The sequence below is a fragment of the Mesoplodon bidens genome (assembly GCF_964165515.1).
Source record: "Mesoplodon bidens genome assembly, chromosome: 1".
In the NCBI taxonomy this organism is placed as follows: domain Eukaryota; kingdom Metazoa; phylum Chordata; class Mammalia; order Artiodactyla; family Ziphiidae; genus Mesoplodon; species Mesoplodon bidens.
In genome coordinates this window covers 181,669,020-181,685,610 of record NC_138176.1, presented here as the reverse complement: position 1 = coordinate 181,685,610, position 16,591 = coordinate 181,669,020, and the positions used below count along the sequence as shown (strand labels likewise).

The 16,591-nt window shown below is 37.5% G+C and overlaps 1 protein-coding gene across 3 annotated transcripts in view; it reads right to left on the bottom strand.

The window, feature by feature from the left end:
• Positions 1 to 15,799, bottom strand: part of MTHFD2L (methylenetetrahydrofolate dehydrogenase (NADP+ dependent) 2 like) — a 136,709-nt gene extending 120,910 nt beyond the window's left edge. For 2 of the 3 annotated variants that reach the window (XM_081232634.1, XM_081232635.1), the window contains exon 1: positions 15,525 to 15,799. In XM_081232634.1, the coding sequence (XP_081088760.1) occupies positions 15,525 to 15,667 (143 nt within the window). In that variant the 5' untranslated portion in view covers positions 15,668 to 15,799. Of the gene's footprint in view, positions 1 to 12,937; positions 13,476 to 15,524 lie in introns of those variants that run through there. The other variant, XM_081232636.1, reaches the window with a different exon arrangement.
• Between the last annotated feature and the right edge of the window lie 792 nt (positions 15,800 to 16,591).

The following is a 16,591-nucleotide window of genomic DNA, read 5'->3' as shown; positions in this document are numbered from 1 at the left end:
GGAGAGCGCCTGGGAATCTGCACATCTAACAGGTCCCCACAGGTATTCTTGCGCATGATCGTGTTTGAAAACCACTTCTTCAGTTCAACACAAAAGTATGTTTCAATAATAATCATAACCATGGGTAAACAATTAACTGAGCAAATATACATTGGTTAGATAATACAATTATAAGTAAACTCTACTTTTGATTCTAATTTTGTCTACTTTCCACTTTCAAGACATGGAAGGTCATGGTAAATGCAATGTATCAATCTTGCTCCACTGTCTTAATTTTGTAATAGTCTTATTACAGTATAATTGATATACAATGAGCTGCATATATTTAAAGTGTAAAGTTTGATGTTTTAGTATATGTGTATATCTGAGAAACCATCACCACAATCAAGAAAATGAACATATCCATCACCCTCAAAAGTTTCCTGGTAACCCTTTGTAATCTCACCATTCTGTCCCTGCCATGCCTCCAGACAACACTGATCTGCTTTCTGTCACTATATATTAGTTTGTATTATCACGAGTTTTATAAAAATGGAATCACGCACTACATGCTCCTTTTCATCTAGCTACTTTCACTTAGCATAATGAAAATTCGTTCATGCTGTTGTATGTATCAATAGTGCATCTCCTTTTATTGCTGAGAAGTTTTCCATTGTAAGGATATATCAAATTGTGTATATCCATTTAATTGCCGATGGATATAGGTGTGTTGTTTCCAGTTTTTAGTCATGACAAATAAAGCTGCTACACTCATTCACGTACAAGTCATTGTATGCACATATACTTTCATGTCTCGAGCAAATATCTAGGACTAGAATGGCTGGATCATATGGTATATGTTTAAATATGTAAGAAACTGTCAATCCGTTTTCCAAAGTGGTTGTACCATTCTACATTTCTGCAAGAAGTATATGTGAGTTCCAGTTGTTCCACATACTTGCTATCACTTGATATGGTTGGTCTTTTAAATTTTAGATATTCTAGTGGATATATGATAGTATCTGACTGTGCTTTTAATTTGCATTCCCCTAATGAATGGTGATGTTGAGCATTTTTTTATGTGCATATTTTTTTCATATGCCTATCTTCTTTGGTGAATTGTGTAACTTAATTTTTTGCCCTTTGTTTAATAGGTCATTTCCTTATTGAGTTTTGAGAGTTCTTCATATATCCTAGATTCAAGTCCTTTATCAGATAGATAATTTGAAATACTTTCTCCAAGTCTATGCTTTGCCTTTTCATTCTCTTAACTGTGTCTTTGTATGATAAGTTCTCAATTTTGATGTATTTTAATCAATTTTCCTTTTATGGATCATGCTTGTGGTACTGTGCATAAGAAATATTTGCTTAACTCAAGGTAACAAAGGTTTTCTCCCAAGTTTCCTTCTAGAAGTTTTATGGGTTTAGGTTATGCATTTAGTTTTATGGCTTAGTTCTATCTTAGTTTGAAGAGACTTTATATCAGGATACTGCTGAATGCTTTTTCTGTGTCTCCTGAGATTATCATATGATCAAATGGTTTTTTGGGTTTTAGTCTCTTAATATGGTAAATAACATTAATTTTCAAATGTTAAACCAACCTTGCACTACTGGGATAAACCTCCCACATATCCTTTCCAGATATTGTGGATTTCATCAATTTTTAAAAAAAAATTTTTGCAGCTATGTACATGGCAGATATTTGTAGTTTTCTTTCCTTGTACTGTCTTTGTATGGTTTTGGTATATGGTTACTGCCCTCATAGAATGAGTTAGGAAATATCCCATCCTCTTCACATTTCCGGAAGAGTTTGTATAGAATCGGTATTATTTCTTCCTTAAATGTTTGGTAGAATTCACTTGTGAAGCCATCTGGTCCTGGAGCTTTCTTTGTGGTGAGGTTTAAAACTCCAAATTTAAATTTTTTAATACAAAGAGGGCTCTTCAGGTTATCTAGCATTTCTTGAGTGAGATTTTGTAATTTGTGTCTTTGTACATTCTAATAATTAGTACATAATTATTAGACTAAATCAAGTTAAGATAAAATACATTCACTTTTGAGTTTAAATTTTATTTTTCAGGATTAAGTAATGAACTGTTTTCACTATCTACTTTGAATTCCTGTTGCTCATTTGTTATTGATTCATTTACGTGGACTTTTAATACTAAGAAAACAAGGACCTCCTATGTTAACAAGTACTAAGGGCTGCAGATATGGCAAACAATTTCAGGTAGTAAAAAAAAAATACTTTCCAAAACTTAAACTGTGTCAGCAATATTCAGATAGGTAAAATACTCTGCTATAGAAGCAAGTTTATCTGCTAATAGACTAGAAGTCACTCTTATAGTAAAGAACATACATTTGTATTTTAAAATATAAAACCATCTGAGCTCCATGTTGCATTCTATAGCATATGATAGCAATGCAGCTGCTTACATGTTTTATTAGCTGATTCTCTGTTAAACACAATGATTTAGTCATAGGTTACTGTGAACAACTGAACATAATCCAGGATAATTATGGCCTAGACACTACAAAGCTGTGTGACCCTGAGAATGTCAGATGACAATGGCATAAACTGATTCCTGACTTCCAAAAAGACAATCTACCTACAGATTAAACCTGACTGCACATTTTTTGTTGGGACCTGAGGTGACAGGGCTTACTTTACATTATAGTACCGATGTGCTAATTCAGCTTGCTAATTATAGCTGACATGATATGGCCTGGCCTAGTTGGTGTTTATGGGTAAACACCCAAAAGACTGCCACCCAATTATGAATAGGGATTTAAAGCATTTTCAGTAGCAGCTGGCCCATCCCACTGATTCCCTCAGTCACTGCAGAGCCTCAGCAAGCCTGGCTCTATGGGAGACACAATATAAGGATAAATGAAGCAACCCGGACTTAGTGGAGGCCCAATTGGAGAATGCCTGTATCAGTCCATATGCTGGAATAAATGGTAAACACACACATTAATAGCTCATATAGACTTCAGTAAATAAAGAAATGAGGTTTTTCTCAACATGCATATTGTTGAAAAATGTTACATTATCAGCAACCACTCGAATGTTCAGCCACAGAAGCACACAACTCCTAAGAATTCACCCTGGATCAAGTATTGATCTCTACCAGTCCATTTTCCACACTGCAGCCAGAGTGATTTTCCAAATGGAATCATATCAGTTCCCTTGTTAAAACTGCACTACATGTCAAGTTTTTATTAATTTAATAAATACATATTGAAAACCATTTATGTGTCAGTCACTATTCTATGATATTTAACATATCATGTGTGAAACATGGACCAAAAAAAGGCACATCTGGAGGCCAGAGTTACCATTTTACATAGGTTGGTTAAGGTGTCACTTCTCTGATTAATCGGGTAACATCTGAGCATAAATTAAGGAAATGAAGGAATATGTTATGTGGTTATCTGGAGAAAAGAATTTAGGCTAAGGAAAATACACCGCAAGTACAAAGGACGTTAGGCAAGAATGTGCCTGGTATGTTTGATGAATAGAAAGAAGGCCGGTGGCTACAGTAGAAAGAACAAATGGACCAGAACAGGACATGAAGTCAGAGAAGTAGTGTGACATCAGATCACATAGGGTCCTACAGGCATTCAGAAGGATGTTGGCTTTTATTACGAGAAAGAAAGCCATTTAGAAATTTTGACCTGATTTTCATTATTCAGTGATAACTGGTTAAAATGTGGAGGAGAGACTCTATGGGAGGAAGGGGCAAGTGGGGACACCAGTTAAGAGGCTAGTGTGGTATCCTAGGCAAGAGATGAGGGTGGCTTGGGCAAGGGGGGTAGCAGTGGAGATGCTAAGTAGTCTGATTCTGAATCTATTTGAAGGGTGGAGCCACTGGAATTTACTGAGATTGGGTATAGGGTGTGAGAAAAAGAAGTCAAATATGACTCCCAAATTTTTGACATGAAAAACTAAGGAAAGGAAGTTTTAACTCAAATCCAAACATCCTGTAGCTTACATGCCCCTGCATGAGCTTTCTTTACCTTCCCTGTGCTCACCAAGTCCCACACTACACATAGCTGCATTTAAATTTATCACCTGTGCTAGGTTCTCACTTCTGGGCCTTCACATACACTATTCTCTCGACCTAAAACACTCTTCATCCTCCTTCTCACTTCTCTAACATCCCTACCAAATCTGTTCCTCCTTCACTCCCACACAGTCCTCAAGTCTCAGCTTGGAAAGCACTCTGGGAAATGTTCTCTGACCCCTTCAACCTGGGGATCTGCCTCTTATATGAGTGCCCACAGCACCCAGCTTTTACCCTCATGTAGTATCTTAAGTCCTTGTTAAAATTAGTCTCCCCCACTATACTCTAAGCTGCGTAGGACAGGAAGCTTATATTTACAACGACATCCTTAATACCTAAGAGTATTTTGCACCTTGTGTTTATCAAATATTTGTGGAATTACTGGAGTTAAATTGTTTATTGTATTATAATTTGTTGGAATTACTATGCAGCCACTGAAAATAATAATTATAAAAACAGCAATATGTAAAAATGCTCATTGCATAAAATTAAGTGAAGAAATTAAATGAAAAATTGTAGGTACATAATCATAATTTAAAATGTGCATGCATATGGCCAAAGATTAAAAATAAATATGCAAAATAAAATGGTGAGATAGGTAGTATTCTGGATATTTGTCTTTCTATCTTAGAACAGTTTAAAGTGCTATCAAAACAGATCTTGAATTATATTAAAAGTGAGTAGATGCAAAATATCTATAAAACACATGAAAAGAAAAAATAATAGTAAAATTAACAAACTTACCACCCAGTTTAAGAAAGATATTACCATTGTCATTGAAATTGTCTTTGTAATCCTCCTCTACCAAAACCTGATCCTCTCCCATAGAGTTAAACACAATCCTGAAATTTGGGTTTATAATTGCATTGCTTTCCTTTCCATTCCTTTCTTTTATCATTTAACCTAATGCTTATATCTATAAATATTAAAAATATAATAATATACATTATTTTTAATATAATGTAATATTATACATATGTATACTATATATGATAAAGTATAATATATATGATATATATGATATATATCACATTTACATATGATATAAATATAAAATAACATGCAAAATTATAATATTTCTCTAAGGTTTACACCCAGGGATGGAATTGCTATATTATAAGATACATTTATGTGTGTTCAATTTATGCCAACCTGTTTCCAAAGTGGTTGCACTAATTTATAAGTCCACCAGTAGTGTTTAAGAATTTCTATCGCTCTACTTCCTTGATATTGTCAAAGTTTTTAAATTAACCAATTAGCTAAATGGCATTTTGTTGTGGTTTTACTATGCATTCCCCTAATTACTAGAGGTTGGATGTCTTATAGGTTTATTGGCCATTTGGAGTTCCTCTTCTATGGGATGCCTGTTCCTCTTCATTGACCATTTTTCTAATGGATTATTAACTTGTGCCTAATTTGTAGTAGTTATTTATGCATTCTGAACATGAATCTTGTATCAAGTATACCTATGTATCAAGTATCACCTGTATGTGGCTTGTGTTTTCACTTATTATATGGTTACTTTTGATGAAAAGTTCTTAACTCTAATGTGAAAACCATCTTTGCCTCTAGAGTTTGTACTTTTGTCTCTTAAGAAAACCTTCATCTTTGACAAAATTTCTTTTACAGAACACAACAGTACTCACAGTTGATGAGACAGACTGGCTAAGGAACTGCCAGGAACTTTCTGAGGATCTCTACAGGCTAGATCTAAAAATCTCACAGGGTTGGGCTTCCCTGGTGGCGCAGTGGTTGAGAGTCTGCCTGCCGATGCAAGGGACGCGGGTTCGTGTCCCGCTCCGGGAGGATCCCACATGCCGCAGAGCAGCTGGGCCCGTGAGCCATGGCCGCTGAGCCTGTGCATCCGGAGCCTGTGCTCCGCAACGGGAGAGGCCACAACAGTGAGAGGCCCGCATACCGCCAAAAAAAAAAAAAAAAAAAAAACTCACAGGGTTTAACAAAAACATCTAGAAAGTGGTTCTGCCAAGCCTCAGTTAAGAACCACTTATTTATGCCCCCATCATTCTCAAAGCAGGAATCCCCACTCTAGTATTCTTGATAGGTGGTCAGCTACTTTCAATATAAAGAAACCTATGAAGCATATGTGCTTGAAACTGGTCATGGAGCAAGATATCCATAATTGTATGCAAACAAGCTATAATCTACCAACTAAAGCATAAATTGATAAATTAAAAAATACTGTACACATAAACTCACTTATAACTAAATTACAAAGCTATTGTGAAGTTTATATTGAATACAAAAACTTGAATGTACTATCTCTTCATTGCCTACATCAGATTTTAGAAATAAGTGTTTAAAAATCTATTTTGTAAATGAGCCAAAAAGACCTAAAAGTGTTGCATTTTGTTCAAAATGTTTGAAATTGTTAACATATTCAAAAAATAGGCCAAGACATGGTGGGGGGGGGCTTCAGATTTGAAACTTTTAGTGAATTGCAAATACCGAAACCAAAGCTTACAAACAGAAATGTACCCCTTCAAGCGCAAAGGAAGTACTGAGCTAATTAAACAATGATGCTTCAAACAATATACAAGCAATTTTGAAATTCTATTGTTGTGGGTTGAATTGTGTCCCCAAAAAGATATGTTCAAATCCTAATCCCTGGTACCTGTGGCTGTGACCTTATTTGGAAATAAGGTATTTGCAGATGTAATTATGATGTAGGATGAAGTCATACTGGAGTGGAGGGGACCATAAATCCAATATGACTGCTGTCCTTAGAAGAAGAGAAGACAGAACTCCACGTGAAGACACAGAGGCAAGATGGCCATATGACCACAGAGGCAGAGTTGGGGTTAGGCAGCTATAAGCGAAGGAAAACCAAGGATTGCCAGCAACAAGAGGCTAGGAGAGCATGGCTCTGCAGATTCCTTGATTTCAGACTTGTAGCTTCCACGGGTGTGAGGATAAGTTTCTGTTGCTTTAAACTGATGGGGTCGCGAGCCACAACTACTGAGCCCGCGGTGCCTAGAGCCTGTGCTCCACAACAAGAGAAGCCACCGCAATGAGAAGCCCACGCACCGCAACAAAGAGTAGCCCCCACTCGCAGCAATCAGAGAAAGCCCGCGCACAGCAACAAAGACCCAATGCAGCCAAAAAATAAATTAATTAAATAAATAAATAAATAAAATAAACTGATGGGGTTCAGGGCAAGCTGCCCCAAGTTGTGCCACTCTGGCATGCAGATTATTTCCAGCTGAAAATAACCAAGGCCTAATAGACTCCAGAAGAAACCTCTGAACTTCCCCTTAAATGCCTAAAAGAACTTAAGATAGAAGGCCGGTTCCAGGAAGGAGCTATCACAACAGATAACTATTCTAAAGTATGAACTAGGTGTGGTAGACAAGCAGGAACCTAGCAAGGCCTGTTTTTGATCAAAGTCCTCTCTGTGTCCCACTGTCTCTAGATGGCCCAGCAAACATTTGTTCACCGAACATTTAACTCTTTTCATCTTCCTGTGAATTACCTTACTTTTCTTTTAAGTCCCAGACCCTTACCTTCTTCTTCTTAGTCCAGAATAACATATATACCTCATCTTGCCTTACTATCTTTGGAATTCTTCATGTTTATGTGAATTCCCTTATGTACTTAATAAATTTGGTTTTCTCTGGTTAATCTGCTTATGTCATTTTAATTGCCAGCTAAAAGAACTAAGAGGAAAAAAAGGGGAGTATCCCCTCCTTCACAAAGCCATCTAGTTTGTGGTACTTTATGACAGACTTAGTAAACAAATACATCTATAATCCCAATTTAAAATATTCCAATTTGTGGGAAGAACTTTTGATGACTATTTTTCATTGAATAAATTTATATTTTGTAATGTAATGGAACATAATTGAGAAGACCTATCATTTTACTGCATCTAAATATGGCAAAATATTTTAAAAATCATAAATAGATACATCTTATTTGATGACTTTTATCAAATATTTGTCAAAGGTACTTTGAAATGAGACATGAAAACAGCACTTGTGAAAATATTTAGGCTGAAACATCTTCATGAAAAAAACTAGAACTGAGACTATGTTCAATTTAGAAGAGTTTGCTCTGAGTTTACCAGGTGCTTTAGCATCTGTAGAGAAAGTATTTTTAAAACTAAAAATACTACTGTCTAAAGAAAAGAGTAATTTGTAACTTACAAGAAAACACAGCAAATTTAATTTTTAAATTAAGCGTTAAGTTTGGGGTTTTTTTCCAGAAAATTATCAGTATCAAGGCATTAAACGAAGATATGGCTAATAAACTGATTCAAGTTCAGTTGCCCTTGAACAACATGGGTTTGAACTGTATGGGTCCACTTATACATAGATTTTTCTTATTAACTAGGTACCCTAGTACAACACGATTCTCAGTTGGTTGAAACTGAGAAGGCAGAACTGCAAATACAGAGGGCCACCTGTGAAGATTTTTGACTCTCTGGAGGGTCAGCATCCCAAACCCCTGCATTGTTCAAGGGTCAACTGTATGTATATGTACCAAGAATGTGTCATATGTTAAAAGTTAACAGTCGCATAATTAACATAAAAATGTAAATGTGTTAATATAAAATTAATATTAAAAATTTAAATCGTTTTAATGTATAAGGGTATAAATTATATTTTAAAATGTTAATTTTGAAAATAGTTTTCAATAGAACTCTTATAGGTCGACTAATATAAGTCAATAAATATTCTAAATATGTAATTTTCATTACTTTAATGGGGTTTTTCTACTCTTAAAAATGTGGTTTCGTCAAAAAATTATATACTGACATTGCCATTAATACACATCAAAAGTGAAGTTAATTTGACCCCTTAGATATCTTTCACACAATGCACCCTGTCATTACTTGCTCAGGTGACATCTCCTGCAAAGGCAGAAATGTTGCAAGTCACCCCCAAAGAAGGCAGAACAAGGAGCTCTCCCTTTCAGCACTTTACTCTCCCCTCCATTTCTGGGCTAGCACTAAATATGGCTTCATTAGGAAAGAATAAATCATAATGAAGGGGCTAGGGAGGAGAGTTGGCAGTAGGGCAGCACAATGCAGTACAAATTACTCACCCAAAGCCAGTAGTTCCGAGTGTCAGCCCTGGTTCACCCTTAGCAGCTATAATGAAGTTGGACAAGTCATGTAACTGCTTTCAAAGGCATGCAATTTCCTCATCTATATAATGGGAATGGTCGGCTAAGAGTTGATTGGCTGATTTGTAAAAATGGCTCTCCTAGTTTCTGTTAAGAAACAGATGGAGACATATTCAGAGAACCAGAAGTAATATGTGACTAAAAAGCCATCAACATTTAGTGTTGTTTCTATGAGCTTATTTACCTATTTACTTTCCAGAAAATAAACTGCAACCATCCTATTCTACAGTTCCAAGACTTAATTAAATTTATAATTCCTAGAATTAAATGAAGTTAATTTAGTTTAACTAATTAAAACAAAGTAGCAAACAGGAGGGAAAAAATCACTACTTTTCTTGTGTATCTAAATACTCCTTCACAAAACAGGAAAATAACAAAATCTGCTCAAGATCAACAGTGTATTTAATTTGTATACTTCACATCTTGCTTCTGCATCTATGTTTTAATCTCATTTCCAACCACAACTTTAATTAGAGATACAATAAACTGTTCTATGATCTATAAAGATGAAAAAGCCAAATACAGTCATTAGCAATTCAAATATCTCTGCAAGTCCTTAGCATAGTTTAATCGCTTTGTATCTTAGAGCATAATTTTAAGATTTGGAGTTCAAATTAACTATACAATAGAAATGAAAGAAACTCAAGGGAACCAGGGCAAAATTACATATGGAATAAAACCAACCAATCAGTAGTACTTGGGAGCTATTCGAAGTAAGTGAATGTTTTTTTAAAGTAAATTAATACTTAGAAATGTTAAGTTTATGGCCTTTTAAAAACATTTAATTTCACATCCTAGATACTATCTTACACCGTGTAGTAATTTTATCAGAAATTATACTTTTATAAGTCAAAAAAGGTAAAGCAAGTTCTTTTAATGATGTGTGATTCTGTTATTCAATTTTGTAACTTAACTCTTTCAGGACACTAACCTGTAACTTAGAACATCAGTAGCAACCTAAACATCCATAATTTTTGCAGAAAACATCTAATATGCTAAAGTTTGTACCATGAGGACCCTTGGGCAGTCTGTTGAATCCGATGTACATCTTCTCAGAACAATCTTTTTTAAATGTTTAACATAAAATACACAGGTTTATAAGGAAACCAATTTTATTGAAATATTGTTATCACTTTTTTTTAAAGTGTTAAATAAAAGGATCTAGTGGCAAGTCTAATTACTACCATAATACCAAAGTAGTGGTGAGTGTATATGATGTTTTGAGATCTCTGCAACAACTGTTATTAAAATATCTATGTTTTCACTGGCAATATCATAAGTACTACTAATATTACTGTGGTTTGAGGCCAACATTCAACATTGAAGAAAATGCTAAGTTTATTAGAGGTTAGTGACCTCCCATCTAAGTTTAGGGATCCCCTAAATTCTATCCATTAAGTCCCAGGCTAAGAGACACCCTGTATTAAGGAAATCTAACTAGACAATTTTTAAGATTGATGTGCAAAATCAGTTTTCTTGATTCACAAAAGTTCTACAGGATTTAATAAGAGTTTTCAGAAAGAGGAAAAGCAAGAGGGAGATATGTCAACAATTATAAATTGCTTGTAGAGTAAAGCACTGGATAGATCATGCAGGTTCAAATCCTGTCTTCACCATTTATTAATTGTGTTATCTTGGACAAGTTACTTAATGTTCCCTTAAATATTAATAAGAATTTATTTTTCAACAATACAACTGGATTATTCAAAGGCGAGATGATATTCATTGCAGAGTTAATGATAAAGAGCTGAAGTGGGAAGAGGAAACATATATTTTAAACTATAATATGCCCTCACTTTAGAATTACGAATCTTTGAATAGTCTCTTGGCTCTAGGCACATTCTTTAATGAAAGTAATTATAGAAACCCAAGTAGAGTTCAGATCATTAAGTGAACAAACCTGGCTGGTATGATGTTTACAAGAACATGACCTGAATCTGAGAGTAAATTATTTCATGTTTCAAGGACTAGACATTAAACAACAGCAAGATGGTTAGGTAAGTTAATGGTCACTTGACTTAATATGATGCAGCCAATAAAATGTTAACAAAAACAATGGCAACATAGAAAATGCATATGATGTAATATTAAATGGAAGAGCTGGATAAGCCTTCTTGGATACTATCCAACCCTGGGTTCTCCTTTGACGCTAATTTAGGTTTGGATTATATTCCATACACGAATTAGGTGGGGTTTTTCTTCTGGTCCAAATTGCACTTCTTAATAGTAAATCTCACTTATTACTAATCATTAATTTATCCCACTCATGGACAGTTCAGATTTCACCCAAGCTCCTATGTCTTTAAGCATCCTTTCACAACTTAATCACCCCTAAGCCAAACTATTTTAAAAAATCTTCACTGAGCTCCATTGAATTCCATGAAGAGTATGTAACCATGGAAGATAATCTGGTGGGTTTCTTTCCTGCTATTTTTTATCATCCCATCAGGGTATTAACATGAAAGGATAATATAACTTCAAAACATCTGAAAAACAAAGATATGGGTCATTAAAGAAACTGCTAGATTATTACTAAAACCATGACTGAGTAACAAGATCTGAGATTAGTATTAGTCTCCTTTGTTCATCTATTGATCCAGTTTAATCAGAAAACTTGATTTTGGAGACATTACGTTAGAACACATTATCTCTGAACAGCTGGGACACAGACATAAAACTAATATATAAGACACTAAATGGTGAAACTTTTAGTTCTAAATTTAAAACGACAAAAGAACTGCTTAGAAATAAAAACTATCATATCTCATTTTCATTAGAATAGGTAAGGCATTAAGATAGGAAAATCACACTGTTTGCCAGCAAAATAAAATATGCCTTTGAGAAACTGCCTTTGCTAGTCACTGGGACTAACTCTATCTTCGTTGATATAATGCTATAGAAAATCAGCTTTACTAATGGTCCTAACTGGAGTCTGGGTCCTTCAAGCTTCACATGAGGATAAAAGGATCTTTAAATCAAATAATTCTATAGCAGAGAGAGAAACTGAGTAAGTACTAGAGGAGAGAGTCTGAAGAAAAATGAACAGCCTTATAAATAAAATTTGTCTTTTAAAAATTAATAAACTATCCACTCTATAAGACATTATTATTTAAATAACATAAACCGCTTATCTCTTACTAGCTCCAAAAATGTAGTTTTTTAAAATGCTGGCCTAGCTGCAAAAATGATAAAGCCATTGGCAGTGAGACACAAAGGAAAGGTGAGGCTTCCAAAAACAGCTGTAGGTCAGTACACAAAATTTTGCAAATGCTGAAAGGAATCATAGTAAGACAGGGAAAAAAGGGGAAATCTGCCAAGTTAATTTTTTTTGGAATACTGAGCAACAGCATAAATATGGAACAAATGCTTGGGATATCCATTTAGTTACTAAAAATGAGTTCAGGCAATAAAGCAGCGTTTAGGGAAGCCCCCGCTGTAGAACACCTGCAAATCTGATTTGAGCATGGCATTAATATACAAACTCTGTTAACCCTGCCTCCGAAAGGGACAGACTGCTGCCCAGCTCCAAACACTGAAAAACACTGGGCCGGACTCATGTGATGTTTACAACCCAAGTATATTTTGATTTGTAAACTCCTCACACACTGAGGCAAAATTGGAAAATTTAATCACCAAGAATTTTTTATTTGTAACTTTTTGGCTGTTTAGGTAATTCATTTTAAGAAACAATAAGCTGCAACAAATAGAAGGGCTATTTATTTCTTTGACATTAAATATATTTTTTTCCAATTAATAAATAAATCTATTTGTTCATGAGTAAATGGGAAAAAAAACAGCAAATTTTAAAGGGAAACCATTGAGATATAAATATTAAATGATATCTCAAGGTTTTGTAACTTTCAAATTCTGTCAAACATTATTTCTTGAAATTCTGCTTATTTGAAAAAAAACTTCTCCACTAAAAAAGTATTTATATATTCCATTACTACAGGTATCTAATTAGCCAAAAATATAAAAAATAATCAAAAATACTTTTTCATTTAAGGTTCTGTACCAGAAACTGGTAATAAATCTGTTAATTGAGAACAGTCAATATCATTGTGGAAAGAGTTTATCAAACTCAAAGACACTTTTCAGAAAGAATAACACTAAGGCTCAAATTTTAAGTCAATAGGATGATGTCAGACTTAAACCACATGCACTATGAAGAACCAGACAACTAATGAGTCACTACATATTAAAAGAGATGACTGAGGATGGGGACAAGTGGGGAGGCAGACAGTGGCGACCTCTGGAAGATGGAATCTCTTCTCTCTGCTGGTCCTAGAAGAGAAAAGAGACACCAATGAGCATCGACACACTGTCTGCATTCCTCCCCACCCGAGACCCACCAGTCCACAGGTGTTTCTCAACCTTACAGCCAACCTCCTTCATATATGGTACTCAGTGCCAAGAGGATGTCAAAAACACCACCCTGGGCTTCCTTGGTGGCGCAGTGGTTGGGAGTCCGCCTGCCGATGCAGGGGACACGGGTTCGTGCCCCGGTCTGGGAAGATCCCACATGCCGTGGAGCGGCTGGGCCCGTGAGCCATGGCTGCTGAGCCTGCGCGTCCGGAGCCTGTGCTCCGCAACGGGAGAGGCCACAACAGTGGGAGGCCCGTGCACCGCAAAAAAAAAAAAAAAAAAAAAACACCACCCTATCCTAACCTAATTAGTACTGCCTTGAAAAAATTAAAACCTATCAAAGGTATTATTTATTTTTATACAGATATAATCTGCATCAAATGGAGCTGAAAGCAGCTGGGTTGAAAGCAATGCTTCTTTATATTAAAATAGCTTTCCAAAATTATTGCACTCAATTACTTTAAGTTACAGAGGTCATTAATTCAATTTAAAAAGATCTCAATTATCCGTATGTGTGGCGCATGTGTGTAGCAAGTGACTTCAATAAGATGCTGGGGTTTTAACTGTCGTGGCTCTCATTCAATGTCCTTGGAGAAGATAGGGTGATGAGGTTGTCTATTTACATCAGCTGACAAAGGGAAATTAACCAACTTATACAATTTGAAAAAGGTTACCTTCACTCTGGAAAGAAGCTGTAAAATAACTGAAATTCCAAAAATAATTATCTAAAATAGGTGACTAGAGTGCATAATTCCTTCAAACCTGTAATACAAATAGGATTCTATAGAATCTGCTTTTCCTAGGTTGTAGAGTCGCTAATTCCAAAGAACTAGCAAGTTTTTTCAGATACCATGAGAGCTTCCACAATCAGAACTCTGAGTCACTGCTATTTTTTCACATATCCACATGTCCATATTCTATGGACAAGTAGTCCATAGAAACCTCATCCAAAGTAAACCCGATAGGGAATATTTTTTTTAAATTTCAGTCACTCAAGACTAAGGTCCAAATATATACAATGAAGAGTTAATCAATTTAAGTTAAAACAGCAGTAGCTATGTTTCCACATTGCCGATCTTTACTTTCTTCCAGGTACAGTGCTGGGCATTGGGGATACAAATAGACGAGTAAGACACAATCTCTGGTCACATGAAACCGCAGTGGAAGCACGTTACTGGAAGCCCTTAAAGTCTGAAAACAGAATCTCTTCTGGACTCACTGGCTCTGGGTCAAGGGAGTATATTTTTAGCTTCTTAGATTTGAGTTTGTAGCTACAAGTAGATGACGGACGGGCGAAGTGTTCCTGGGCACTATTTGTGCAGAAGAGTTAAACCCATACTCACAATCTGCCAGCCAGCAACAAGGTCCAAAGAGATGCAGTGAATCTAACACTGAGCACATCAATCTAAGACTACAGAGATTCGAGAAGCGACATACAGAAAAAGACTGAGAAGTCAAGATTAATGCCTTATTTTGTGAAATCATTAAGAATTTTACAGCTGGAAAAGACCTCAGTATTACCACCAACAAAGAAAGTCAGAAACTCAAACACTACTAAACCATCTGGCCATCGCCCACTCCTTTGTTTACGAAACACAACAATAACCCAAACCAAAACAAATGCTTCAAACAAGCAGACCACGTGTTTCTAGGGCCTCTCTCCTCTGGGCCTCAAAGGTCTTCCTCAGTCACTCAACCGCACCTGCTGCAGTTCCAGGGAGCGCAGAGCACGTCCAAGTTGCCTGACTTGAGGCCGATGCTACCCGCCCGCCCGGCCCTCAAGGCCAAGTTCGGGGCCAAGGCCGGCCTAGCCCCCAGCCCCGCCGCGCCGCACGGGTGCCCGGAGCCGCCGGCCTCACGCGTTAGGGCCTCGCCCGCGCCAGCGGCCACCGCCCCTCCCACAGCCAGCGGCTTAGCACCCGGGAGCGCCCTGACCCGAGGAGGTCGAGCGTCCGGGAGCGCTCGTACCTCAAGCCGCTGCTCCGAAAGCCCCGGAACGCGCGCCCATTCGTTGCCGGCGCCGCCAAGAGCGACACCGCGCTCCGGCCCAGCGCCGACACTCGGCCCAGGCGGCCGCGGAACAGCCAGAAGGCGCGGGCCGACACTGTCATGGCCGCGAATCCCGGCTCCAGGACAGAGGCGCCACCTCCCGCCGCTCCGGTCCTCGCAGCTGCAGGCCGGGCTCTGCCCCGACCGGGCTCGGCGGGAGAGCGAGTCCCTCCAGCCGAGGGTTCCCGAGGGCACCACGCACCGGTGGGGCCAGGAGCCGAGTGAGGGCCGGAGGCGGGGCCGAAGGAACCCCTGGACCGTCAGGGGGCGGGGCCGGGACGCAAACCCTAAGCTGGGAAGAGTACTGGCAGGTGTGTCTAGAGACTGTTGGCTTGGGATGTGGCCTGGCGGCGACTCGGCTTCTCACCCACTGGGCACGCTGCTGATGTGCCCATAGCGAGGACACAGGGAAAGCGTCTAATCAGTTCAAGCAGCACTCCCCCTTTCTCCCAAACCAGAGCTCCGCCCCACAATCGGCTACCTGGAATTTCATTAAAAGCAAGAAGGGTGTTACAGGTTCTCTGTTTCCCTTGGTGAGACCTTGGGATACCTTGAGAGCAGGAGAAAGAAAGAAAAGTGTATGTGTGGAGGGAGGAGGAGGACCTGGCTGAGCAAGCCCCGCACCTAAGGATTTCTATAGCTCTACCTTATCATCTCCACTTTGGAGGGGAAAAATTGGCCAATGTCTATTATTTTCTAGAGTCTGTGATCAAGGTTACACAACCTAGGAACTGTGTTATGTGGTGAATTTGTAGTGAGAAAACAGAACATCAGCTCCCTTTGAAAAAGTAAAAATCAGAATGGCCATTCATTATGCTGGGATATGTTAAGAGATGAAGTGAGGCATGCTTTTAAATTTTAAGAGTTTATTTGAGCAAAAATCAATTTGAATCAGGCAGCATCCAACCTAGCAGATAGAAAGGAGTTTTAAGGAGCATGTCTTTCACAAAATGAAAGACTTGTAGGCAGAAGGGAGCAGGAACAAG